Source organism: Rhopilema esculentum, chromosome 11 (assembly GCF_057945365.1).
Source record: "Rhopilema esculentum isolate cy_ngs chromosome 11, ASM5794536v1, whole genome shotgun sequence".
In the NCBI taxonomy this organism is placed as follows: Eukaryota; Metazoa; Cnidaria; class Scyphozoa; order Rhizostomeae; family Rhizostomatidae; genus Rhopilema; species Rhopilema esculentum.
The window spans coordinates 10,654,989-10,682,464 of record NC_142825.1 but is presented as its reverse complement, the minus strand read 5'-3'; the positions used below and the strand labels follow the sequence as shown (position 1 = coordinate 10,682,464).

The 27,476-nt window shown below is 35.1% G+C and overlaps 3 protein-coding genes across 5 annotated transcripts in view; 1 reads left to right on the top strand and 2 right to left on the bottom strand.

The window, feature by feature from the left end:
* LOC135693408 (putative peptidyl-tRNA hydrolase) overlaps positions 1–12,656 on the bottom strand; it is a 34,891-nt gene extending 22,235 nt beyond the window's left edge. For all 3 annotated transcript variants that reach the window (XM_065211888.2, XM_065211886.2, XM_065211887.2), the window contains exons 1-4: positions 12,500–12,656; positions 6,284–6,497; positions 5,124–5,223; positions 190–235 (exon numbers count right to left, since the gene is read on the bottom strand). In XM_065211888.2, coding sequence (XP_065067960.2) covers positions 190–235; positions 5,124–5,223; positions 6,284–6,497; positions 12,500–12,523 — 384 coding nt within the window. In that variant the 5' untranslated portion in view covers positions 12,524–12,656. The remainder of the gene's footprint in view (positions 1–189; positions 236–5,123; positions 5,224–6,283; positions 6,498–12,499) is intronic.
* An 8-nt stretch (positions 12,657–12,664) lies between these two features.
* On the top strand, positions 12,665–15,611 carry LOC148958993 (DNL-type zinc finger protein-like). Its single transcript, XM_089111529.1, has 2 exons — positions 12,665–13,179; positions 14,732–15,611. The coding sequence occupies exons 1-2, from the start codon at positions 12,695–12,697 to the stop codon at positions 14,829–14,831; spliced, it is 585 nt and encodes a 194-aa protein (XP_088967655.1). The 5' UTR covers positions 12,665–12,694; the 3' UTR covers positions 14,832–15,611.
* Positions 14,980–17,552, bottom strand: LOC148958992 (uncharacterized). Its single transcript, XM_089111531.1, has 2 exons — positions 17,404–17,552; positions 14,980–15,319 (listed from the first exon to the last, which is right to left on the bottom strand). The coding sequence occupies exons 1-2, from the start codon at positions 17,468–17,470 to the stop codon at positions 15,078–15,080; spliced, it is 309 nt and encodes a 102-aa protein (XP_088967657.1). The 5' UTR covers positions 17,471–17,552; the 3' UTR covers positions 14,980–15,077.
* Between the last annotated feature and the right edge of the window lie 9,924 nt (positions 17,553–27,476).

Here is a 27,476-nt window from a genome sequence, read left to right as displayed (position 1 = left end):
TAGGAAAAAGGACAGAAAGACCAGAAAAATAAATTCATTTATTTTGAAATTATAAGCCGAGAGGGTTGGTTTTGAAACTGAATGCAGGGGCTTGAATACAAGGTTGGATCGCTTGCAGCGTAATAGTGTTAGCGACGACTGAAAAGCATCAGAAAAAAAATTTAATGACAAAATTCAGTATTGACTTACATCAGTTTTCAAAGAAGTTATGGCTGATCGCACTCCATTATGACCACTGTAAAAAAGAAAGAAAATTACGACATAATATCAAGGTATCATAAAATGCCACACACTGTTGCTGATAAAACTGCCAAATTTAAAAACTGCTTTTGATAACATTGTCAAATTTATTAATCGAGAAGATTCCTTAGATTGAGACAGAAAAACACAATTTTCCGTCTCAAGTGGCTAGTCTGGGTCTACAAGATAAGACTATTACAGTCGTAAGTGCAAACGGGGAAACAGAATAAAAAAATTAAAATTAAAAAGGACGCAATTCGGGGTCTAGAAAATCAACCTGGGAAAGAAATACATATCAACCACCAATCGACGTTTTGTCTTTTTAGCCCAGGCCAACGTAAACACCAATCAATATAGACCCCGGCGAACAAGCAACTGAGACATGGCAAAATCGTAACAGACGAGATATCTATTGTTTCTAACAATAGGTGCTCTACTGATTTGCAGTGCATCCAGCAAAATTCGTTCTTGCTGCATTTGTCAACTTTTGCCCGATCCCTCAAAGATACTGCTGTCCTGTCTTTAAGTAGGATAAAACTGTGACAACATAAAGTGAAAAAATCTGTCCTCGATACCCAGGCTTGACGGGCCACAAAAACTCGTAGGTTGCCCAACCCTGTTCTTCATATTCCGATTTATCGATAAATGACTGACTAGACGTACTCATTCGATTCAATAAATCTGAAGCAAAACTGACTTGATAAATCTAAATCGACTTTGAAATTAGGCAATCATGTAGGCCAGTCTGTCCCCCAATTGGTGAATAATCAGCGATAATAGCCAATCAAAGACGATACAGATGGCTAAAATCTCATTGGTTATATTAGATTTTGCTGCAAAGACAGGCTTCCTTTAAACGAGTTTTTTCGTTATTAAAGAAATATGGGTGTATCCTCGAAAATGACATACAGAATTGCCAAACGAAGCGGGTCGAAATTTAATGAAAACATACACGATAAGATGAAAGAAGAATTCTCATTCTAAAATCAGCCCGATGCTTTTCAAGGCATATTAAATTTTGTAATTTCATATTCGCTGCTATTTAGACTTCGAAGGTAGCTTCAGGATACTAAGCAGTGTGATTCTTATGCCTGCAGTAATAAAGGGATAGCGACTCCCCTCTCTCTAAGGTAAATTTAGTCATGGCAGTGACCTGTGGCGTACCCAGGGCTGCAGTAGAGGGGGGGGGTCTGGGGCGTAGCCCCCAGAAATTTTTTAAACCACGCCCTTCAAACACTCGCAAATGCGGGGAGACGCCCTTTTGCGAGATTTTCCCCCTATTATTTGATTCATGTTAGCTAGGGTAAATAGCAATGTATTTTACAATTGTTATTGACACAAGCATACAGTATACTACACCCCCCCCCCCAATGAGTTTTACATCGTTTTGGACAAATCTCGAGAATCATATTTTAAAAAAAGTGTGGGGGTCCGGATCCCCCTATTCCCCCCCTTGGGTACGCGACTGGCAGTGGCTCGCACCACAGATACTTGGACCTGTAGTCCACGACCTTAACCACTGTGCCATCCCTCCACAAACTCCTGGTATTGCGTTTAAAAATAACTGCTTATTTGCTTTCATTTATTGCTTTCATTTATTGCTTTTAGATTAGATTAATTAGGAGCGACCTTAAAAATGCATGAAGTGACGTAAATGCAGTCAAACATACTTGTTTGTATGCGCAGCTTAGGTAGAAGGCCGGCAGACAGTGCAATCAAAGAAAATAATGTTAATTGTAATGGTCAGCAAAGAGTTTAATAATATGTGAATAAAAACTGAATTCCGTCTGGTTTTTTATTAAGAAGAATCTGGCTGATTCCTTTGACGGAGAAACCGTACAACGAATTTATGAAAAATCTCATGTTTAGCCATTTAATAAATTAAACAATTGAAACTGGAAATGTCATCTAAATAAAGCTAAAACGTAATAACATTTAATTAATGATGAAAATAAAAATGAAATCATCCTTTGGAAAGAAGACGACAGAAAAATTTAGCGCAATGACCTGACAAATCTTTTGCCAGTTTGAAAAAATCATGATTTTTAGATGCTACTGAATAAAAAAATCGAAGAAGTTGCCTATAATTCCGTTTAAAATACCGATGTTAAAAATTTACCATAGTGTAACAATTTTTGCATAATGAAAGATTTTTTCGTTCTGATAAAGCGTGTGATTGTCCTTAAATGTTTGTTGCGGATGTAGTAGCAGGACTACACCCTTGCAAACCTTGAATGAATGAATAAGTAATATCATTTTTTAGAAGAAGCTAAGATTGCCAATGACAACTACTAACATCCAATGGCAATAGAGTTCTTACATGACAACGTCAGAGAAATCTATTTTTAGACATAATCTGAAAAGCATCATAAAATACAACTAATTGAGCAAAATCAGTTAAATGTTTTACGAATTGGCTGCGAAATGGCCACATGAGCAAAGGATCTACCATAATCGAACCTCTGTAAATGGTTTTTGTTCATAACATTATGAACAGAGCCAAAATCACAGTAATACCTTGGCAAAATTCAAATCTTTTATTGGCCATACCTCACCCGAATTTGGACATAATTAAATGAAATTTGAATATATGGAAGTATTTCATGGTGTTCTTTTATATGTTTTCTGGTCAAAATCTAAAAATTCTCAAAACAGGCTTGTTGCGAAATTACAGTAAAGAACCCTATTACTGGCATCCAGTGGCAAGCATAATTGTAACATCTTCTCTTACCCTTGAAATAGAAACACAATTTTCACATCCTCATCAATTTACGTTTTGACATTACCAAAATGATATGATGCAACCATACTATTCTTTTCTGGGGAAAAGGGAGCAGTATACGGGAGAAAAAATGTGTAATAAAAAACAACCAATGACTAAGATGGGCCTCGTTTTCATTACGCTTAATATCTAGCCTCGATACTACTTTCAGCACAGGTCGGTAGACAGTCCAGACATTAGGATTGCTATTGAGCAGGCTCAAGACATCAAGAAATGGTCTTGTGTGTTGCCTCGCACTGAGTCGTGAACTCTTGGTAAAAAGTGTTTTGAAGAGGAAGTTGCTACATCATTGATCCACATAAAAATGAGCGCCTTAGCTATGTTTGATTAAAAGGTTGTCGTGTTTCAATCGAAACGTTGGTTCACATCTTTCTTTCACCTCTACACGTGAATGTGAAGTGGATAAAAAATGTAAAAATAAAAAAAAAGAACAAAAAACATTTTTTACTGATAAATAATTAATATTAGAATGAAACTGCCACCACGAATAATATTGGCAGCATTGTTAATGCTCGACGTTAACTTATTCTTAATTGATGCTGAACATCTGCTGTCATCTTGGACATCAAACCAGCAGCAAGATCGTTTTGCATTTCACTTGCAAAATAATGCCATGTTTTTAATAGTTTTCGCACTTCAAAAGGCATTCTGAAAATTAATTCCTGTATTTTGATCTTGACTTGTATTTTAGGCTAGCATCCTCCAGGCTTTTCCTGGCTAGCAATTCCTGCTATCGGAAAATACTGACCAGTTTTAATGAAGTAAATCTATTTGTTGCTGAATTTATGAAACATGAAACAAAACGGTTGCAACTTTGTGATAGATACGAGGAAAGAATGAAGATTTGCAAGAAACAATGGTAGTATAACGTTTTAGATGTGATGGTTTTGGCTCTAAGCAGATTGCTTAAAATCTTATAAAAAATCGTTGGGACAAAACACCTCTCCGCCATAGTTCAGACAATTGAGCCACACCTTTCTTTAGTCTCAAGCCTCACTAATTATTTATGTAATGATTACAAAGCGATGCTGAAAATTATACCACTGGTAGTTTGAAATTCGCAGGTACCAACAAAATTTCATTCAGCCCTGTTTGTTACTCTGCCAAAGGCATAACCTACTACTGCGAGATTCGATCATTTCTATTCATAGTAAAATACTTTTTGCTCTGCTTGTAAGTCTAGAACCCCGTTTAAGGTAAACAAGTTGAAAAGCTTACTTTCATAGCGATTACATTAAAAACTAACACGACAACTTCTTATATTGACATAGAAAAAGCTGATAGAAGGAGTTCTGCTATAAAAAAAGCACTCACACCAGCATGCAGGAAATGCTTCAATAGCAAAAGTTAGCAAAATCATGCATTGCATCTACAAATGGTGATGTGTGGACAAGTAAATCAAAGAAAAAGCCAATAATACCTGAAACGATGTAATGAAAACAGGAAAAAACAAATTTTCCTGTTAGTTCAACAGTTTTTTCGCGAAACAAGATGCTTGAACAACAAAAACCAGTTGAAAAGCGAATGGTACAGAATTAGTGCGGATTTAATTTGAATGTGTCAAGTAAAACCAGTGCACATTTCTATAAATCCGGGACACATTAAATTCATTATCAGAACTCATGTTGAAAACTGTTTTATAAATTTCAACATACATTGATGAGTTTACAAAAACTCTTGATGGCAACTTAATTTCATAAATGAATTTTGTATCGGGCTTTTGAATAAAATTTTTGATCTGAACAGTAAATAAGCACAGCCATAAAAGAACGGGTTTTCTCTTTTGAATAAATAATGTCAGGAACTTTTAGCAAGACTATTTAGTACATCTCAAATTTTTCAGAATTTTCCCTTCATAATTATACCAACTAGCTTAGGCAGACATATGCCTGAGTGAAATTGTTGCATTTCTTTGCAAGTTTAGTACACTAAACGGAAATGGTTTTTCGACGCAAAAGGAAGGGTTATGGAGATAAAAGGAATCTTCAAATGGGAACCTCCAAGAAAAATATACGGAATAGAACTTTCCACGTGAAGTTTCAGAGGTCTGTAGAAAGTGTTTAACATACAGTAGAATAGTTCAACAATTGAGCATAATTACCTTGCACTTCCTTCTAATTTGATACGCAGTTTTCCAACAGGTTTATCAAGATCGTCCTGCAATAATATTATGTTATCTGTAAGCACACCATGGGTCTTCACTATGGAGGAAAAATAAAAGGTACCATAACGCTCATAACGTTCGTAGAGGGTCATAACGTTCGATTGAATATTTTCTAGAAATAATATCATAGCAATATGCAAGCTACATATCCTGGATTTTAAGTTATTTTTGGCCACTTTAAACTGAAATGGAACACTGTGAAAGCTAAGAAATGCCTTTGTTGATATTCTGCAAATAAGGGATGCATATATAAAGAGAACGGGCATTTCCAATTGCATGTAAATCAACTACTTGTGGAGAGCCAAACATGCAACAATAAAAGAGAAAATTGAAAGATACCTACCATAAAATCATCAAGAAGAGAGAAAATAAAAACACTACTTGTTATTACTATTTGTTATAATTCATATCAGAATCTGACTTTTTCAATTCTAAAGTTGAACCAATCACGTAACAAGTAACGTAGGGTCATGTCACGGATCATGTCACGTGGCAATGAAAGTTGGCTTTACCTAAAATCTTAGAAAAGCTTGTCTTAGAAACTTATCAGTAGCAAGTAACAAAGCCATGGTTAGTACCAACAATATAGCAAGCCTTTGTTTGGTTCATCCCAGCTCAATCGTGTTGGTAGCTTAATGGCTCCAAAACAAAACATAGTTGTTGCTCGCGCAAATCGTGACGATTTACCTTTTAAATAACCTGATCATCCTATCTATATTATTTTCAGAAAATATTTAAACATTATTTTCACAAGAATGGCGAAAAATGTGCTGTCAGTTGGTCATCTTGAATTTTTCTTGTCGCGAAAGTTTATACTCTAATCTCTAGTTATTCATTGTGTATTGTTATATAAAATTTTCACGTATTTGGTGACAACTGTCAGCTGATTACTTAGCTTATCCAATATATTTATAGCACATATTCTAAAATATAGATTAAGTAAGATGACAAAGTAGAGATTAGATTAAGGGGAACCTTTAGAAGATACTCCAAAAAGGATTACCTTTCCTCCTTCTGTCGATTTATCTATCTCTATGCTCTTTGCGTTCACCTGTGAGTTCATAAATCTTTCAAAAGGGTTTTTACAAGATATTTACCTGTTTTAAGTATACTCTTCCCATTAATGTTCATCGCAAGCTTTGGTTTCAGAAGGACAACTTGAAATTTCTCACTAAGGTAATTTGCTATAAAACCAGAACATCGCTTTTCGTATACCCACTTCACTCCGAGATGGTCTGCTAGTTTATTCAATGCAGACATGCCAACACTATGCCTTGTTGTAGGCAAGCTGTAGTTCCCAAGCCCAACCACCTAGCATAAAAAAATTAGGTAAATAACAAAAGTCAAATTATAACAACTGCTAAACATTAATAAATATAGCACAAGAAAACATTTATGTAAGCTAATCTAAGTAATTAAAAAATTTCCAAACGTTTTGGTTTCAATTGTTATTTTGAAACTCGAAATGGTTGCATAAAATTGTTTTTAGAATTGTGAAATATAAAATACAGTAATGAAAATCTATGACCAACAACATGTCTATATATTTCATGATTTGTTACAGTTTTGCAAGATTTCCCTCATTTTAAAGTTTTAAACCCACTTATTTAAACATATTGAAGATTATAATTAAAACAAAATGCCCCACAAAGACAATAGTCCATTAGAAAAAGGGATGGCTTGATCCTCACAAATGTTTGCTTTCGTGAAGAGAAGACAAATATATTTTTGTTTAAATATTATGGGTAGATATCTTTGCTTTTTAGATCTAATTGTAAATTGCTAAATACAAGCAAATACAATTCAACTCCTCACAACATTTTACAAGAGGGACTTAGTTGTAGAAACAATGAGAGAGCCAATGTTTTGTTAACTAGAATGTAATGATAAAAATCTCAAAATACACAAACTTCCCTTAAAACCAGGTGACATTATTTTCATAGCTTAATATCGCTGTTTTGTGCCAGGAAACTTTTTTCAATTGACTTCTATGCATAGATTTGGTCAAGACATATTTCACATAAACAAGCAGTTGATGTGGTGATAAGCAGCTGATAAGGTAGTGGGCATATTGTCAGAGTTTACATTAACTACAGTTGTGATGAAACATTGCAGAATTTGACTCGCCTTAAATCCTCCGACTTTTAAAATAAAAGCAATGCAAAGTTGAAGATGTGAGAAAACTTCATACAAAGAAATATTTTGGGTGACATCAAAGCGGAATTGTATGCTTTGAGATTTAGTTGCATGATTTTAATGCAATTCCTTAACATTTCACAGTGTAATTCCATAAAAATGTCTCTGTCTATGATAAAAATGTCTATGTTAAGTTTATCATTAATGCTGGCAGAACAGAAGTCAATAAGATGCTCATAGCAGCTATAAAGTTTTTGATAGGGGCTTATTTGGGGGGGGGGGGTGTTTTTCAAAGTGTTGCTTTTTTAATTGTATGCTGAAACAGTTTATTATAAAAAAATACTTAGGTATCATTTGTTAATATATTAATTCAATGCAAATAACCAATTTAGTAATCAAATTTCCATGTCCATTTTATCATTTTTAAAACAATCTGTATCAACTAGCAATTTGGGCAGTGCAGCCAGATCAATATCCTCTCGGAATAAATCAAATGTTTATCTGCTGTTGACATCATACCTAGGCCCTGAAAACTATTACTGATCAAAATACGAACATGTTTTCAATTTTTCTATGGATGCAATAACCTCCCTATGAAAGATTATTTGACTGGTCTATCCAACGAGGCTCAGTGGCGTAGCTAGCCAAATAGCAGTGGTCATGCCCTCCCCTCAAATTTGAAAAAATATGGGTGTGGCCAAATTTTACCACGCCAAATTTTTTAGTTGATGAATTCCTTTTGGAAATTTTAATTTTAAGGCTTGTGACTTATAAAAAAAATTGTGGTTAACTTTTGGAATGAGCTTTTCTTATTTCATAGCAATCATCTTGTTACACCATGAAATGACCTTTATCTTATAGCTGTGACACTGTTTTGGTTTGTTGGTAATTTATACAGACAGAGTTCTGACAATTTCCAAACAGAACTGTACAAAAGACATTAAAAAACATTAGTTTAGTATAGTAGATAAACTTAGCTTAAATTAAAAATTGTTTTGTTCTCCTAATTTCTTTCAATTTGCAGGCTGAAATACATTTGTAAATTTTAGAGATAAGTTAAAATTTGTATATGAAACAATAAATCACATGAAACTGAATGGGAGCTTTTTGGTCATCTTTTCCACAAATAGTCTTATTATCAATCTGTTGAAGGTATTTTAAAGCCATCACGATTAACTAACAACCCCAATAGAATTGATAGATGAATAAAACAAATTGGCAAATGAATATCCAATGTAAATATTGATATGAAATATAGGAAGCTAAAATAATGGATAGGCCTAGTTGCAAAATGTTTTCTGCAAAGTTAGACTTAATAGAAAAATACCTTGCAAAATAAGTTTAGCTTAACAAAAACATTGATGTTTCCATATATACTTGTGGTAAATATCCACATGATTGGATTGTCTTTACTCTGAAAATCTAGCAAACAAGGGTTGTAAATGAATAATTTGATCTTGTAAATTTTCAAATACATCAAAAGTTGTAATAGTGAAATAAAACTGTTTAACTAACAAGAACAGTAACATGCTTGACTTGTCTCTGGTCATTTTATTTCAACAGCTATAAGTAGTAAAAAGTACTTTCAACTGAAAGTGAAGTCAGTAGAGCTTGGAGTTTGACTTTAACTGTGTGTAAAAACAGTGTTATTGCATGTGATAATAAACAAAAAATTGAAGAATAACTTTAAGCAAGTTCTGGCATTCCCTATCCATTAACTAGAATCTTATTGTCCTAATCATAATATGGTAACAATGCTTTTAAAGGGCTTAACAGTTTCTGAATATGCTGCTAAATGTCTGGAAAGTTTAAGCTCTCAAATCTGTTGGTTTGGAAAATAACACTGCTATCTCCTCCATCCATCTCCAGTGAACAGCATCAAGATTTGGCATTCATTAAATCAAGAAGATTCTCTGCAAATGTTCAACTAGTAACAATTGATTACTGAAAAGGCTGAGAGTTTGGTTTGGTTGCATAAAATGATCCCGCTCGCTGATTTTATGTCCAAAAATGGCCTTTTAGTGCCTGTCACTTCTCCACATAGTGCAACACCATTAAGGCTGAAAAACCCTGTCGTTGCCATAAAATGTTCTGGAGATTAACATGAGTCGTGGCTGCTTGGCAATAAGCTTTTGTTTGCATTTTACTTACAGAGAATTACCTCCCAGCTCGTGGATCTAGGCATAGCAGCGCCGCCATCGATGCCTCGCATTCGCGTTCACGAAATAACACCGGACCCGGACGGTTCTGATGATTATAATGATGGTCATGCCCTCTCGAAATGGCATGACTAGCCTTTGTTCTCTCCTGCGTCACTCCTATTGTTAGGCATGACCAAACATAGGGAACCAGCGTTATGGGCATGACTAAAACACAGGGTTTGGTCATGCTCATAGTTATGGGCATGACTAAATTGGAAACCCTCTGTTTTGGTCATGCCCGACAATAGAAGAGCGCCTTCGGAGGGCTCTATATCCTTGGGTGGAACCATAGGGCTCCAAAGGCGAATGGCCTGAGCTATTTCATCAGGAGAATAGGACTTTATTCTTACGAAAATATAATTTTTTGAAAAATGTTAACTCTGAAAATAGATGGTCATGCCCGGCATGACAAGCATGACCGCTAGCTACGCCACTGACGAGGCTTATTTGCTAAATGTAATTCTGAGATGAGGGCTTTATCTAAAAGGTGCCAGCTTATTCAACGATTTATAGTTGTTAATACTATGTGCAATAGACAACTGTTAGGGATACAAAAAGCAAATAGGGGTTTCAGGGATTCAATCAATTTCTGAATTCACCCTAATGTAAAAGATCAGGTTTCCCACTTATCAAACACAAATCAAATTTAGTTAATTTTTTATGAAAAGAGTGGACTTGGATTTCAATGGCCTGAAACATAGCTTTTAAATTGAAAAATGATTTTAAATAAACAATAAAAATCAATTTTGTCTAGTTGTGGTTTCAACCCAGGAAGCCAAAGACATACTATTCAGTTTTCATTTTGTCCGAATTTTCAATTCAACATAAAACTGAACCATGTTTATGAAAGACAATGGATACAGAAAAAGATGATACATCTGTTAAAGAAATCTGTGGGTATACTTTTTACAATGAAACAAACCATTCATTATGAAAGATTGGAAGTACATTGTTATAATAACTTTTCAACTTAATTGATAAATCAGAGTTATGTTCTGAAAAGAAAATAATTACAACAGTTGTTACAAAATTCCATTGGCTTGTGTCTAGTTGCAGTTGAATTTTACTAGCATACAACAAATCACAGTGTATTTTGCTAGAGCCTAATTGAGTACCAAAGACTATCATTCTGGGTACACAGGTTACAGATCCACTAGCTACAAGCTGCTGGGGCCTTCTCTCATGTTAGCGAAAAAAATCTTGCTTGTTTCTTTGTTCTTTGTTGTTGATAGTATTAGAAGTGTTGTAGCTCCAGATATACTTTCTCCACACTTTTCTTGAGTTTTTAATTATGGTAGTGATGAAGCAGTTTCCTTCGTTTGCTGAGAAATTGAAGCTAGGGACGGATTTAGAAGGGGGTGTAGGGGGCAACAACCCCCCCCCCCCCCCCCCACCCCCCAATATTTCTATGTCTTTCAGTAAACATTGTTTCATTCGGTAAAAATCATTTGATCATAGTCAGTATTAACAAAATAACGCCAAGATTTTACTTTATTTTCTTCTTAGCAGCATTTATCTTCTTATCAGTAGCGTAGTGAGGGGGGAGAAATATTCTGAAATATATTTTAAGCTAATTTCAAGGGCGTCATCACAAAACATTTTTCATTGCTTTGCTAGCAGGAGACCCTCCTCTGTGTCTATACAGAATGTTCAACACTTTCCCTCCTTCCCGTTCTTGAGACATTCCCAATAAAATAGAAACTAAAATGCTAAAGCAATCCAATCCTTAAAAAAACTGGATTCTGAAATGCTTCTCATGGAATTTGCTCCAAGGAGAACCGATTTGGCTTAAAACTTTTGAATACTGTTTAATACTATTTTTAGATACTTGATAACAATTTTGGAAAATCACTTTTTACACCTAGTGCTTCCTCGCCTTACACAATCCAGGATATAAATGTTAGTGGAATGGTGAAGGAAATAGACAGTTGTAAAATATGGTCAGCCGCAAAACGCTACAAATGACATTGTATAAAGGGAAATTGCCACTTAAAAATGCCATAGCTTTTCAAAACGCATTTACAAGTCAGCAAAAATTGTCTCCCATATGCCCCACCAATCATTGTCTCTACCTTAAAGTTGAAAATCATTTACCAGTGACCTGAAAGGTGCAGCACCAAAATTAGTGTCTAACACCCTTTCAATCATTGTTGCTTAAATCTGCCCCTGATTGAAGCACATAGTCTTTGATTTGATTTGCCTTGCTTTGAAAGTTCCATAATTATACCTTGTTTTGCAAATTTTCTAGCATTTTCTATCTACCATAAGGACATTACGTATCAGTTTCAACATCAGATTTAACATTTATGGTTGTTTTAATCGTGAAACTCAGAGTAGCAACTTAAAACTGTCCAGAGGGGGGGGGGATACTCCAATAATGGCCGGTGTCTAGTCAGGGTAAAAAGGGCCAAAGCTAAAATATTAGCAAATTATTCTCAAATGGTAGTATTTTGGTAGTAACCCTACAATGGTAGCATAAGCATGGAAATTATGTCCTTTTTTGACAAATTTCTTTGCCATTGACCATTGTGGATTCAGGAAAGATAAAATATTGCCCACTATCTATAATAAATCAAAAGCTAAACTAAGCCGTTGTGTAACTATCAAAACTGGGCCATTTGGTAGCCAGTTGGTAAGACCCTCAAATCGACTGAACAGTATTACTGAACAGTATGTCAGGCCATAAAAGTATTACTGAAACAAACTCCTTAGATATCAGTGGTTTTGTGTTTGTCACAGACTGGTAACTCTGCTGATTTGGAACTTTTCAGAATAATTGGGAAACTCTGGTATCAAATTCTGTTCTTAAGACTGCCAATAAGCAACAAAGCATAGCACTGTTACGACCGCAAAGGGTTAGTCTAAAGCAAATTCTGTTTTTTCGACTGTCAATAAACAAAACAACAAACATAGCACTGTTTACAACTGCAAATGGTCGAGTTTCTGTATTCAAGAGTCAAAAAATTGAAAAATTACCAGCTTTATCAATGACTTGGTCATTGTGGCAGCATCCCTTTTTTTCACTGTTTCGACACAAGGATGAAGATAAAATGAGATAATAATCACAAGATCGGCAATAAAAAAAATATTGTGTAATGAGTTGCAATGTTAATTCATCCTCGAAATGAATTTTTTTGTCTCGTATTGATTTTCGTCATTCTTAGAAAAAACATGGCTGCAACAAGCTTGGTGATCAAGTCAAGAGTTCCGCTTTTTAATTATGGCAAAAAGTTCGCGCGTCTTGATCAAATTAGAGGGAAAAAAAGGTTCATATCAATAGCAAATACTTCATTTTCATCTTGCCAAAAATCATTTGGTTGCACATCATGCAATTTTACACCATATTTTGAAAGAAATACATTCAGGATTGAGAGAACTTCTTGTGTTAATCCATTTCCATTTCAACAAATAAGTAGGCACCTAAAAACCTGCATTGTTCAGAATAGTACAAATGAAACACCAGGATCAGCAGAACTTGGCAAAATTGATTTGGACAAAATGCAAATTGTTTTTACTTGCAACGTGTGTCAAGAAAGGTCATCCAGAATTATCAGCAAGTTGGCTTACGAAAAGGGTGTGATCATTATTAAATGTTTTGGATGTGAAAATAATCACCTGATTGCGGATAACCTTGGCTGGTTTTTTGACGAAAAAAAGTAAGGACTACAAGTATAAATATCATCTTCTGAAGGAGTGTAGTACTAATATCACCAACCAGGACAAAATTATTGCACCACTGATTCAAAATAGCATCCAAAAATCTTTGCAAACTTATAACTTTACACTGAAATATAGGATATCATTATCGTGCAAAACCAAGAGTCAATTTATTTGAAATTTATTGGCAATTTTAAAATATTTAGACGAAACATGTAAACATAAGAAATTATACAGTCATTAGAAAAATTAACTGCAGCGATGAAATCAAAATAATTACAGGATAAGGAGTAAGAAGTTGTGATGAAACTTAGTGTCAATGGTCTTTCATTCAAAAGATTTCAAAACTTTAAATAAAAAATGATAGCACAATAGTGAGAGTTTAGGAAACAAATTTAGTCATAAGTCCTGACATTTTTAGCCAAAAGTTCTTCAGCTCAACTTGGGTAGCTTTTGGTACAGTTAGGACCAAATGAATTGGAAAATTTGCAACTAGCAACATGCAAGTTATTGAGGTGAAATATGTAGCAAAATGCAAAACAGCTATTTCGGTGGAATCAAATCAATTCTAGGGAAATGAGGGAGGTAATTAAGCTGTAAATCTGTAACCTCTTTGTCTTTCTTCCGCCTTCATTAATGGCTGTTGCCCAACTGGCACGCTTTGCGACTATTATTCAAATAACCAGCCTAATATTGTACTACATGAAAATACAAAGCACAGTCAATTTTTCAAAGACAACTGCTGCTAAGCATGCCGGTTGAGACAAAACCTAGGTTGCGCAAGAGCCTTTGAAACAAAATCTTAATATAAGCGAATATTTCTTTCTGAAAATGAAAATGATCTGCTTTGTAATCCACGAGGTCCTCTTAGGTCCAAAAAAGAACTGACTTAGAGCCTTAATGGAGAATGAAGGAGAATCCCAGTGCATTTCATCAAAAAATTTTCTCTATCAATTCCAAATCAATTTTGCACAGTATTAGAGTCAGAAGCACCTCAAATAAATGCTTGTTTGATTAAAAGTTGCTTCAATTGTTGATTCAAAATTTTTAAAAAATTAAAAATTGAATGTTCAAATTTATGCTCCATTGAATTTGCTGTCTTGTTTGAGGGCCATTGGCTGATTAAACAATAGCTTAATCAGATAACAACAAAAGTTATTGCATGATCTGCCATTGATTGCCTTTGCCAGTGTTGCAATTCTTTTGTCCTGGTAGTGTATGTAATAAGAATATTGTTCAGGTAATAGAGCATTTTTGGCAACAGCAAGATTTTTCTCTCTTTTCCTGAACATTTCCTCACTTTGGCCAGGGAATATCAATAAGAGTCAAACTAAAGGCTAATCGATTTGAGCTTGTTTATCTTGATCAACATCTGTAAACAGTTTCAATTTTCAATACTTTAGAAAGTTTTATAAAATAATGTGTAGTATTTCTTGGCTTTTCGTCCAATCTGATATTTTTTCACTCTAGGCTAATAATAAATGTGTTCATTTCAATTTGAGCCAATATCAATCAAACAAATATATTTTTAATCCCTATTATGCATTTTAGGAATATCGAAGATATCATTGCAGAGAAAGGTGGAAAAGTAATGAGAATATCTAGTGAGGAAATGCAGTTCGTTCCTAAAGAGAATACTGAGAACAGCTAAATAAAATTATGAACCATACTTTAATAAAGTTACCTTGAATAATATTATTGTTTTGAAATTCCTGTTTGAATTAACATGTTCCTGTTTATTTCCAACAACACTATGCCTAATGAGTTTATTTTAAGAAATGAGAAATGATCCACCCAGGTTTTGTTAGTATAACATCACTTTCATCTTAAAACATACAAATGCACAAGCATTAATTTGATATATACATTGGTAAAGATACACATTTATGAACCTTTCCTATGCATAATTTCTGTCTTTGAATTTTCTTGGAAGTTCTGAATCTTCCTTTTTTGCCTCTTTTCCATTTCCCTTTTTATCACCCTCTGTTTGTGCAGGAGGCCGAACCAATCTATGGAGGCTATATTTGACATCCATCCAATAATTTCCAAGCATGCCTTTTGCCTCACCTTCAAATCCATCACCTTCTTTTACCCCTTGTGTCATTTGAAATGTGGATGGTGGTTTGTCTTTCTTGTCATCTAAATTATTAAAGATTATTGACATATCTGTAAGAATAACTTTGCAATCAAGTTTATTGTTTTTAATTATGCCTTTTTGTTCACAAATAAACTAAAGTTGCCCTGCAATTGCTACCATATGTGTTTCAAACAGCAGTACTTTTATTAAATTCATAAAGAAACTAATATTTATCATTCTACAATTTGGAGATGATATTAAGGTACCATAAGTCCAAAGTAAGTGCCTCCATGGAAAGCTTACTTGATGCCTCAATGTTCTAATCGCTGACAAATACAATTGGCACACTTCTTATATGAGCACCCTTTCTTCAAATTACCTTGGATGAGTGTCATTTTTAAAATAACAAAAAATTCAATTTTGTATTGTGAATCTTGATGGTATTCTGGGCGAAACAAATATAGACTAGCTGATAAAATGCCTGTTTACTATATGATCGCAGGGGTTGCTGGTGAAGCAACGATTGCAAAAATTGTGACTAGCGATCATTGCGTCGTTATGGAAACTGAAACTGACTGTTCATATGGTAAAGAGATTGCGTTGCCAGCAGTTGTCGCGTATGAGAAATTGTTTAATGGAAATTAGACAAGCAAGAATTCCATCGATGGGGGCCTCCCTATCAAGTAACATGTATCTTTTCAAAGTCTTTCTCTTGAAATCAGCGACTGAGTTTAACTAATCAAAAATGGCGTTTGCAGCATTTGAAAACTTTGATTAAATGGGAGAGCTGCATAAAGGTGATTGCAAATATAGCTTGAACAGTCGAGACAACAAAAAATAGCTAGAGGCAAGTTATCTTAACTCCCTACTGCAGAAATAGGTTCCCTTCATCTGCAAGGCTGCTTTATAATGTAAAGGAATACTTGAAAAGAATACTTGGAAAGAAGATGCTCAGTCTTTCAAATGGCATTCCTGTGAACCTTAAAACAAATATTATGCTTAACAAGTTTACATGTTTCTATTTCTGAAATCATTAAAACAGCCATCTTTGTTATCCTTCTTCCCCAATCCTGCCAATTCTAGGTTGCCTGAACGCTTCAAAATTTGAACCGTTTTCAGAATTAACCTAGGGAAAAATGTTTTCGGTCATATATATGTATAGTGTATGGAATGCACCCTAATCTTTTCTAAGTTGCAAAACTGTCTCACCGAGAATGTACGCTCTTTTGCACAGACGATCTTGACCAACGGCGGTATCAAAAAGTTGTTACCTTTTAAAAAGTTTTTGCTCTTGTCTTCGCCCGCCTTTTTGAGAATTTAGCGCCAAAGTTTCAACATTGTGCGACTGATGTAAAGAAGGGAAACAAGATTTGCTGTGAATTTCAGATCCCGAATTTTTGCTACCGTCTCGCTATCAGCGATCCTTGCAATCATATGGAAACCAGGCTTTGAAAATTAAAAAGGACTGGAGATTGTTAATTTGATCCAAAATTAATTGCAAAAATACTGTTTTCTGTGATCCCTGCACCCCAAGGCTCGTGCCTAGGTCCCCTTTTCCAGTCTGCAATTGTTTCACAACAGTGTTTGTTGATTTCCATTGCAGTCCTCAATGGAAAATAACAAATCTTTTGCTCTTATTATCCCACTTACCCCTTTTCCATAAACTCGTCGTTCTAATGACCCTTTCTTTATTTTGGAATCTCAAAAACTGAACTTTCTGTGGAAGAAGCAATTCCGACAATTTCTCTTAATTTTTTCCCACTTGTCAAATACTTAACCATTAAATTCAAAAGGTGTGCAGGTTACTTATACAATATAATGCTGATTCAAGCTGTAAAAGTTACTATTTAGCTTGTTAAGTATTAAAACAGATGCATATTTAATTAAGGCCTATTTTATAAACTTGTCTTCGCTTCATGTTATTCACTCTAACCACTTGAATATAAAATACTCTGCACTTTGTAGGTAGAAACAAAAGTTAGAAATTAAAGAAATCTTCTATATTGATAAATGCATTTTGTTATTACAAACATGAACTCGTAATATCGTAAATTTTTTCGCGCTTATTGCCACATGCTTTATGCCGTGATCGATACTCTCTAATTGCGATTTAATGCAAAGAACAAATAAATTTCTCATTACTCACTTGGACCACAAGCAAACGCTGTAGCAATAATGGCCAATGCCACGATAAAGTTCATTGTCACTGCCATTCTGCTGCTTTCCTTGATGCCGTTGCCAAATACAACTGTGCAGTTGTCTTGTTATGTCGTCTTATTTATACTCTTCGGTGTTTACCCTTGCATCTGGTTAATATGGAACCTCTAACGACTGTTAGTTCAGCTGTTTATGTTGACCAGTGACTGTAAATGCGTTCATATTAGAAAGCTATTCATGTCGTATCATCGTTCAATTAGCCTTCAATTTTTTGCTCTTCTCAATTAACAACTGCAGCAATTTTTGTTGACTCACAATAATAACAAATCACATCTTTCTGATATTCTTTAACAACTTCTCAAATTATGAATGATCAAGTTTGATTATTTCATTGAGAAATGTTAATTTGAATCAATACTGGATCTTATTTTTAACATTTCTCTACAACTCACTTAGAGGGCTTTCTATTTGTAGCTTCTATATCAAATACTAATCTTATCATGAAAATAAACAAAGCTGTTTGTCTCTTGGCTCTAATCTTTTAAGTTTATTTTCGTTAATTGCTCTTAAATGTTTAAGACAGCCCTACTTAGCTTAGATTGTTTTTTACTTCATCTTTGTTTGGTTTCCCTCCCATTTTCTGAGTTTCTGCTTTTCAGCATTGCATTTCTTCGTAGTGTTTATTGTTCAGTTCTTTCCTTGCATTCCCCATTCATTCCAACTTTTCCTACTTCTTCAAACTGGTCAATTTTTCGAACGATTCTTCATTAATAAGTAAAACACGAGAAAATATGTTGAGATCTAGCTTTTAAGTAGTCGAGTTAAGCCTAGATGTGAAATCCTGAAAGAATGTCTTGAGATTTTTCACCTACAAACATCTGGAGGGTCATACACTTAGAATTAGGTCTACCTTTTCTATTTTGATTCAAGGGGATAGGGGCAGAGAGAACTTGTGAATGCTACTGGCATGTGTTAAAATGTTTGTATCAACAGCTTATGACCATATGTAGAATTACGCCAACATACAATATCAGGGCAGCTAGTTAGGGGGTGGGGATGCGGGAGTTTTATGAATTCGATTAACATCTTTGTTGAATGTAACACAAAGTTTTACCCTTTTTTCCGAGAAAAGCTTGGATTCCCAGCTTGTTTATTTATTAATGTCGTTGAGATGTAATATCCTTAAGATCTTTCAAACCAACTTGCGCTACAGTACTGAAGTTCAAATGAAATCTAATTGTTTCGCAACATACTCTTTGCTGTTAAATCACAACAAAGAGCCGACGTTAATCTTAAAACAGTCATCTAAGATGCTTGATTGGTGTAACAGTGTATGTCATAGAAATTGACAAACCAATTTACACCAGACAATACAGTTAATATAAATTGGTTCGCATACAGATAGGGATGTATACAACACAAAATTTCCCCTTCGTACACCTTCCAGTGTTTCTATGTCTTTTTGGAAGATAGTTGAAGGTAAATTCACTAGTGGTTTGATCAATTTTTTCAATGTATTCCCGCCAGGATGTAGTCTGGGCCTTTGATATCTGCGTAATTACTGTAAACGTAATTACTGGAACCATAACCAGCTTCTCGTGACAGGAAAATCGCCCCATTTCTAGAATGAGAAGCTCTGATTATCGGAACAGACAGATGATTGTATGCATTAAACCATTGCTTCTGTATAAAGAAATAATATTTCAGGCTGTGCCGCTGAGTCCACCCATTCGTATTCAAGAAAAATGATAGTGTCACCGTTTAACATTAATTTCGCGATCAAACATCAAATTTCCATCAAAGGAAGATTAGAAATTTTCATAAATCTGCCGAGCGCTTGAACCAGTCACATTCTGAAATTTTCACAGAAATGACCCAGTTCAAGTGTTTTCTTGCCGTGAAATGACATGTTTCTCATTTCATGGAATGACCTGTCTTTGATAACATGTTCAGAAAGATAATTAGCCTTATAAAAAATCTCCTTTCGATTGTTTTATAAAAGGGGTGAGCAACCGAGGACCCGCAGGCCAATTGAGGCCCGCCAGCAAAAGAATGAAAAGGTATTGTGTAAGTGATATATTGCTGCAAAATGTTTTCGCTCAACGTGAAATATTTCGTATCTCTAGTTTTTAAGTTCATTTCCAGGCAAAAAGGACCAAGGCCTCCACAACCCCTAGCAGCTTTTTCTTGCAAATCAAGTTTATTAGCTATAATTTTCCAAACATTCAGGCAATGGGCATGTATGTAGATGCACGTTTTCTCTAGTCGCTCTGACCTAATTCTGAAAAGCTGGCTAGAGTAACACACTTAAAGGAGAATAGCTCCATTGCTAGTACAGGACAGACCTAAACTGCAGCACAAATGAGGAAAATTATGTTCCCTTGAAATCCTAGCTCAAGTTTATTTAAATCGAGAGATAGAAAAGAAAACAATTCTTTCTAGTGAGATATCATGTTGAACCAGGAAAGTTGAAGCTCTGCATTAATCTGCTCTGTTAGTTTTATCATGAATGATATTCTCATATTTTTCCCAGCCCTTCCTGGCCAAATCCGCTCTTTCATCGTATAAAAAGTTGTAAATTTGGCCCCAAGGTCGAAAAAGGTCATTAATCCCTGTTCTATAAATTGGACTATGAAATTATTTTGGATCAGTAAATGTTCAAGAATATCCTTATGTACATTTGCTTATTGAAAAAAGATTTTGCTAGCCTCAAATCTCGAGAAAACAATCATTTCAAATATAAAGTCAGCTTACTTTAAAGAAGCTATAAACTGGGAGATGCCAAATTCATATTAGTTATTTGAACTGTGTAATTTACTTGATCAATAACTTTAAAGGAAATATAGGACACTATCTCAAAACACGGTAAGTTTTAAATGAGAATTTCTCTTAGAAAGCTTGCAAAATTTTCCAAAAGAGTTTAAGATATTTTTTAATTTCTAATGAAAAGCAGAAAAAACATCGTTTTCTTCACAAAATTTAAAGGTTGTTGTAGAGTGGTATTAAACTAGTTTCGCATGTTAAATCATTTTTCTTAATGTCGATATGAAGTGGTGCATTGCAAATTTCTTTGCTAAAATATTATTAATGGCACTAACATGCACACATATTCTTGATATTTTAAATACAATGTTTTCCTCAAAATCCTTCCTTTCGTTTAAAAGCTTAGAAGACAAAACCATATGACATATAAGAGAATTATGAGGCAAGCTTTCTTTACTTTATAGGCCTAAATTTCGATTGCAAAGTTAAAGGAAGCAGTATTTTTTGTCAAGAACAGAAACTGGAGAGGGCAGCAATGTAAAGAAAGTTTCCTCTTACCCCTTCAAGCACCAGTCGAGGTAAACATCTTGCTGTTTTACTCGTGGACTTTGGTTCAATGTATTTGGTAACCTACTGATTTAGCTTTATACAAAAATTTGAGCTGATTCTAATTTTTTATTTAGAAAAAATTGGAGAGGCCATGGCCCCATGGCCATCATTTATTTTTAGTTCGATATGTTGTACTTGATTCGGCTCTCATGCAGGTTATTGGATTGTGAAACAATCTACTTGGGCTAGTACTTTTGCTTTGCACGGTATTTAAATGACAACACCATATGCAAAACATGGCATATGCAAATTGTCTACTCAAATATCGTATTAAAAAGCTTGTGCTGGAGTTACAGTCTGTAAACACACGTGTAACTTGTAAATAAATCAACTAGCCACGGCTACGACTAACATCTCGTTTACAGCACTTTGGTTGTTTATTAAACACAACAATTTTAGGAAAAAAAGGAGTTTTTGTGTTTTGAGCGGAAGTCTGCAAAAATTGCAAACATAAAGCTAACGCTTTTTTACATGAAACTTTAAACACTGCTTTAGTATGGATTGAGACCTTTTTTAAAACTTCAACCAAAACATTCCAAAATTTTATATTTCCTTGAGCTATAAAGCTGCTCATATTTAAAGCAAAATCAATGTAAAAATCAATATGAAAATTAAGGTCCCTTTTGTTTCACATTACGATTCATATTGCAACCTTCTACTTTTTAACAGTGGCCCTTTTCCAGACGATAGATTTCTCGGGTAACACCCTTTTCCCCAGAAAATACAGAATTCATTGCTAAAAACGATACATCTTTGTAGATTTCAAAATAGAAATAGCTACTAATGTCATGGAAGTGCCCACCACAAGGGCGTTGGTCACTCTACTTCTACTAATCTGGTGAAGCCATTGCTTCTAGAAAATCAGAATTAAGGGTTATCAGTAAAACCCTGTTAAGACCCAACACAGTAGTTCCGCTAGAGGTTGGCCAGGGGCTAGAAAAATACAATGCACCTTTGAGATTTTAATTTGTTATTTCAATTTCCTGTCAATTATCACCTACATGCGGAAAAATAAAGCTACCGAATTGAAAAGAAATTCATCTCTAAGCCGAAGGATCAGTGGAGCCAGTACGGGAGATTTGAGATCTAGTTTACTCAATCTAGAAATAATTTCATTCCCTGGTGCCCTTGTCTTTAAATCTCGTATATATATTCCTTTCTTTTCTTAATTGATTCAGCTTGATATCCAAATCGCATATTTGAACTTTACCGTTTCAAAACCGCCTGGATAATCAGGTTAAATGAAGCAATTCACTCGGCAACCAGCAAGGAGGACACATAAATGGTTGCACACATTTTGATGCGATTAGAGTAGTCAAAGTGTTTCTGAACAAATTTAATTTCCAGCTCTTGAAACAACATAGCTGGGAAGCATCTTTTGACTTCAGGGTAAATCCGTGTTCAATTTATATTAACGCCTGCACTCTGTTCTCTCTCTTTGCATCGGACTTATTGTGCTAGCACTGGAGATAGCTCCTGATTCTCGGAATTCGCCGGCACAAGTCGCGCCACCTAACCCATGTAAAATCCTAGACATGGCATTGACAAAAGCAAACATTTTAGAATATACTTAAAGTCTTCGTCTAACACTCTTCAGAGTATAAAACATCAGAACTTCGATCGAAAACTTTACGCTAGGAAATATATATACCTAGTTATTGGTCGAAATAGACCAATCAGAAACGCGAGCACATGTCGAGGTTGCCAAATTAGTGCCGCTTGCCTATAGAGAATATCCTAAGGTGAAAACGAACTCCTTCTGTCTACGCAATACTGGCTTTTTCATGTTTATGTAGATAGATTCCAAAACTGCTAGATGGAACGACGATTGGGCTCTACCAATAATCCGGAACATGTAGCCATCACAATCTGGGCTTTTCAATAAATGCTGCCGGATATCGGAATCGCATGTTGTAGTTGTCTTTTTTGATCTGCAAGACCGAGAAGGCTGTTCTTTTTGGGGGGAGGTTTTTTTCTAATGCTGGAAGGAACATGTTGTTTTATTCTATCCCCCAATCTTTGCTTTGTGCGCCATCCTGTTCAAAGAAAAAGTACGTTATTCTTAAGGAAATTGCTATTTAAGCTAATCCATCAAAACAATATTTTGATTTATGTTTTTAAATGACTGAGTTTATAATGAGATATAGATCTGTTTGCGTACATAATGGAATTATAACTTCAATACAGCAATCCTAGTGTGATTTAAGCTGGGATGACCAACGACTGATCTCTTAACAACAATCCAATTTAGTTTAAATAGGGGAGACAGTTACCCCTAGAGCCACTGAAAAAGAACAAGAAAAGAGTTTTTGTCTTCTGAGTCACGAATGCTTACTGAACATTGATTGCTCTGAGGATCAAAATCATAGACAATAATTGTAATCAAAGAATCTAAAGCGACTTAAAGGAATAATCTTTCGTGCTGCATGCCACCATTTGAGCTGCCATAACATTATTGCCATGCAAGTATCCTGGATGGTATAAATTTGTAACAAGATTTGTTGATAAAATGTCTTGGAGCGTCATCAAGAGTGCCTTTTTCGCATTGCATCTTCCACCTGTGGGTAACACTGTCCCTTTAGCACAGCTAACAAGGACTTATTTCTAGCATTTCAGGCCTCGACCTGCTTTTTCAGCTCTTCTTGCATTGTCAAAGTACTGCAGGCTGTAAAATCAAAGAGGCTTTTGGTGCCGTGTTTGAAATTGTACTCAGAACTTCAACATTTGAATTAAAGAGTTTCAAATAAATAGTAACCTTTAGCAGTTAATGCATTTACTTATTTAGATCTGAAAATACGCCACCCTCATAGGGAGGATTTAAGTTAGATAGGCAAAACTTTCAGCATATATTCAGTCTCACAGACCACTACTACCCCAAGAAGTAATCTGGCAATTTGCGTACTGATACCTGGAAGGACATTGAAACTAAAACAGTCACTTGCCTCAGTCGAACCACCTTCTTCAGTTAAATTAATCCCTAGAAGGAATTTATTCTGGGTCGAAGGCATTTTTGCCTGTTATGGTATTGCAATTGAAAATCTCCATTGAGCATTTTAGTGCCAACCATTTATAGTCTTTTAAGCTTTCTCAATATCTTTATGAAAGCTGACTGCCACCTGGGCTCATACCCCCGGGTACAAAGTTAGCAAAGAATATCACCGCTAGTCAAACGTGTCAGCATGAGACTTGCTGTTTTATTGTGTAAATGACTCTAGCTTTCATGCTATAAATTTTGATTTTGAGAGTAAAAAAGCATGAGATACCTGTGTCTGCAATTTGCAAATCTACTACGAGATGGCTATTATCAGTAACAACGAGACGGCTTATAAAGCCCACCGCACACGGCAAACTTTGCTTTGAAAGACAAAAATTTTTGGCTTCCATTAACCCGCACACGGCAGATTTTCGTTCTTTGAAAGGCGAAGATTTTTGCCTTCATAGATGGCGCACATGACAGATTTTCGTCCTTGAAGCACAGACAGGAAATTGCTTGGCGGGAAGTTACAAGAGAACATCTTCACATGATCAAAACTTAGTCGCTTATTGGCCACTCAATCTGTATTCGAAAGATTTTTGTCTTTTGGACCCGCAGATTTTTGCCTTTGTCTTTGACAAGCGCATTCGGCAGATTTCTGTCTTTGGAATGCTAGAGACAAAAATCTTCGTCTTTCAAAGACAAAAGTCTACCGCGTGCGCTAGGTTTTATGGAAAGTTGTTCATTTTGTTCATTTTAGAAAGAGCCAAACGCTTTTTTATAATAAGGGACAGTGCCTAATTTAGAGTGTTATTTGTCACTAACAGTGGTCTTGGAAATTTAAAAAGTGGTGTTGGAAAAAGAATCAGTGGGGAAAAATTAGGTTCATTTGGTTTTGATACTTATCCTGTTGAGGCGCTTATCTATCACACTGGGTATCAAGGGCATTCAGCGAATACACTAAGATTTTCAGTGGTCTTGGAAAAAAACTTGAATTAGGCACTGATAAGGGACGGCCTTTGTTACAAATTAAAACCATCTTACTTCATTGCTGCATGACAATCTATAACTACGATTTGCAACAGGTTATCGAAAAAGCTGCTGATAAAAAACAAGCATTGTAGCTAATTCGTTCATCGGCTTTTCGACAGCTTCTTGAAAAAACCGGCATTGCCAATCGTAACAAGATTTGTTAGTATGTCTCGGGAACACGTCAAAAAGGTTACTGTTTGGTGTTAGAAGAATTTGTAACTCTTACGATTTACTCACCACAGCATACCAATAACAAAACATTATAAGATTAAAGCAGACCATGATAGGAAAGGTCGATCCAACCTTTTTTGCCGCCCTAAAGACCTTTTGACACTGGCCGATCGTGTAAAGACATTTCTGTTCAGACAGCTCATCTGTCCTCTGAATGAAAATTTATAAAACAAATGATTGTTGAATACCTCGATGTTGACCTGAACTTGCTCAGTCTTAGAAAATTTTCAAATGGGACAGCCATCTAGGCCAATGTTCAGGCTCCCTTTGTCATCCGGCCCATATGGTGATCTATCTGCAAGATTGATTCATCATATGCAAAAATGCAGTAACGGCGGGGGGGACACGCCCCCAGTTCTCTGAAGGATCGATATTGTAATCGTCTAAATTCTACGAGAAAAGGTTAGGGGAGGGGTACTATCTTGGCGTTGTCATTTTATGATGTAATCCTATGATTTTAAAACTTGAAACTGTATTTACGTTATCAAAAGTTGCTTATGGGCCTTCCATTTTGGCAAAATTAGCGTCCCTTGTTGGTAAACGGGCCTTTTTGACAGTAAAAAAAGAAGTGACTTTAATTTTGTGTTTATTTCCCCTAGATGGTGCCACCCTAGCAATAATGCACTGTGCATTACACGCTCTTTTTACAAGAACAGCCTTAAAAGAAATATCAGGTTGCGCATTGCCCCAATAATAGGAACAACATCAGAAACAAGGCAGACTAAAATTAAATTTAAGGAATAAATTACAAACAAAAATTGAATAATGAAAGATAGCAAACCGAAAGGGATATTCAAAATAGCATCAATTAATTTATCAAACACAGGTTTACTCCAGACAAAACCATGTAAAGGAAATTCCATTACGAACAATTTTTTTGCGGTAGAGAATTTGAAAATGGCTTTGAAAAAAGCAAACATTTTACGACATACTAAAAGCTTTTTCGTCTGACACTCCTCAGAGCATAAAACGTCAGAATGTTTGCTTTTTTCAAAGCCATTTTCAAATTCCATTACAAAATAAAGAAACAAAATTAGAAACATGCGAGGCTGAAATTTTGCGAAAAAATAAGATAGGCCAGGCTGAACTGAAGCCAAATGTTCCTATAACAAAAAGCGTGAAATGAAGTCTGAATTTTGAAGATGGTACTTACCATATAAGAATGCAGGGGTAAATCGCAATGATCACTCGCCCGATAAACGATTCAGCTGATAACTACAGGAGAAACACGACATATAGTTTCTAATCTTGAACATACAAATGAAATAACTAATGCAAAAGTCTTTAAAGTTTCTCTTGTTGTCATCTTACAGCCTATAAGGTTTTTTAAAGAAAACCATTCTTCTGTATATAAGAAAAGCAATTTCTTTATTAATGACATTAATTTTTAAAAAGCTTTAAGTAGTATGTTGTGAAATATTTCCTTTTTTCAAAGCCATTTTCAAGTTCTGTATCGCCAAAAAGTTGTTCACAATTATAGACCTGAAAGTCTACTGGCAGCATTTTCAAAATTATTTGAAAACGCAACACAGCTTCAACTTTCACCCTTTCTTGAAAGTCAAATTCTCAAATATGCAAATAAAGAAGACATATTTTCCCAGTATCCTCGTTTAAGGCTCATTGGTGCTTAGAAAATGGGTTTGAAAAGCCATGAATAAGTTAATGCTGTTCTTACGAATTCATCTTCTTTTCTTCAAAAGCCTTTGACCTTCTTCAAAAAATCTTCTTTTGGCAAAGGTACTCACCTGCGATGCAGAAAAAGTTATCCCCTTACTAAACAAGATTAGTTGTCTGCCAGAATATGAACAGTGAGAGTCAACGGTAAGCACCAGTGGTAAGCTTGGACAGAGAGTATTACAAGGGTTAGTACTTTGCCATCTCTTTTCTATAAGTGATATTTTTTACTAACTTTGCAATGGGTCACTTTGCAAATTTGCTGAATAACTATTAAATCTGACAATAAATTGCCTAGAATAGTTGAAACTAAATAAATTGACTGCAAACTCTTATAATGTTCAGGCTACTATCATTGAAATTGGTAAACATATAGAAAAGTTTGGAATGAGTAATGGTTTTAAGGTAAAGGATGAAAGCCATGTGACTTCAAAGTCTCATGCTTGATACTCATATTGATGAAGTCTGTACAATGCAGTCAATAAGTTAACTTCCCTAAAGCCAATATCAAGACAAACGGGGAAAAAACAAAAAGATATTAAAAACAGGACTAAGGACAGGATTTATGAGGGACTAAAAACAATATCCCGATGTAATGTCAAGGATTAGAACGACAAATTATGGTATCAGATGACTTAGTTTCAAGGGACCAAAAATATGAAACTAACTTTTTGGGGTCGTTTCTATTGGTCCTAGAAATGCTCAACACTTGCTATAAATGTTGACAGCGTCTCTGTCTTCTTCTCTTTATCACTCATCCCATCGGTTCTCTTGTACTC

Excerpts from the sequence above, each read along its gene's own strand:
- LOC148958992 (XM_089111531.1), bottom strand. The coding sequence starts at position 17,470 with ATGGCAGTGACAATGAACTTTATCGTGGCATTGGCCATTATTGCTACA. Across the intron at positions 15,320-17,403 it reads AGCGTTTGCTTGTGGTCCAA|ATGACAAGAAAGACAAACCA; the intron begins GTGAGTAATGAG and ends TTAATAATTTAG.
- LOC148958993 (XM_089111529.1), top strand. The coding sequence starts at position 12,695 with ATGGCTGCAACAAGCTTGGTGATCAAGTCAAGAGTTCCGCTTTTTAAT. Across the intron at positions 13,180-14,731 it reads TGGTTTTTTGACGAAAAAAA|GAATATCGAAGATATCATTG; the intron begins GTAAGGACTACA and ends TATGCATTTTAG.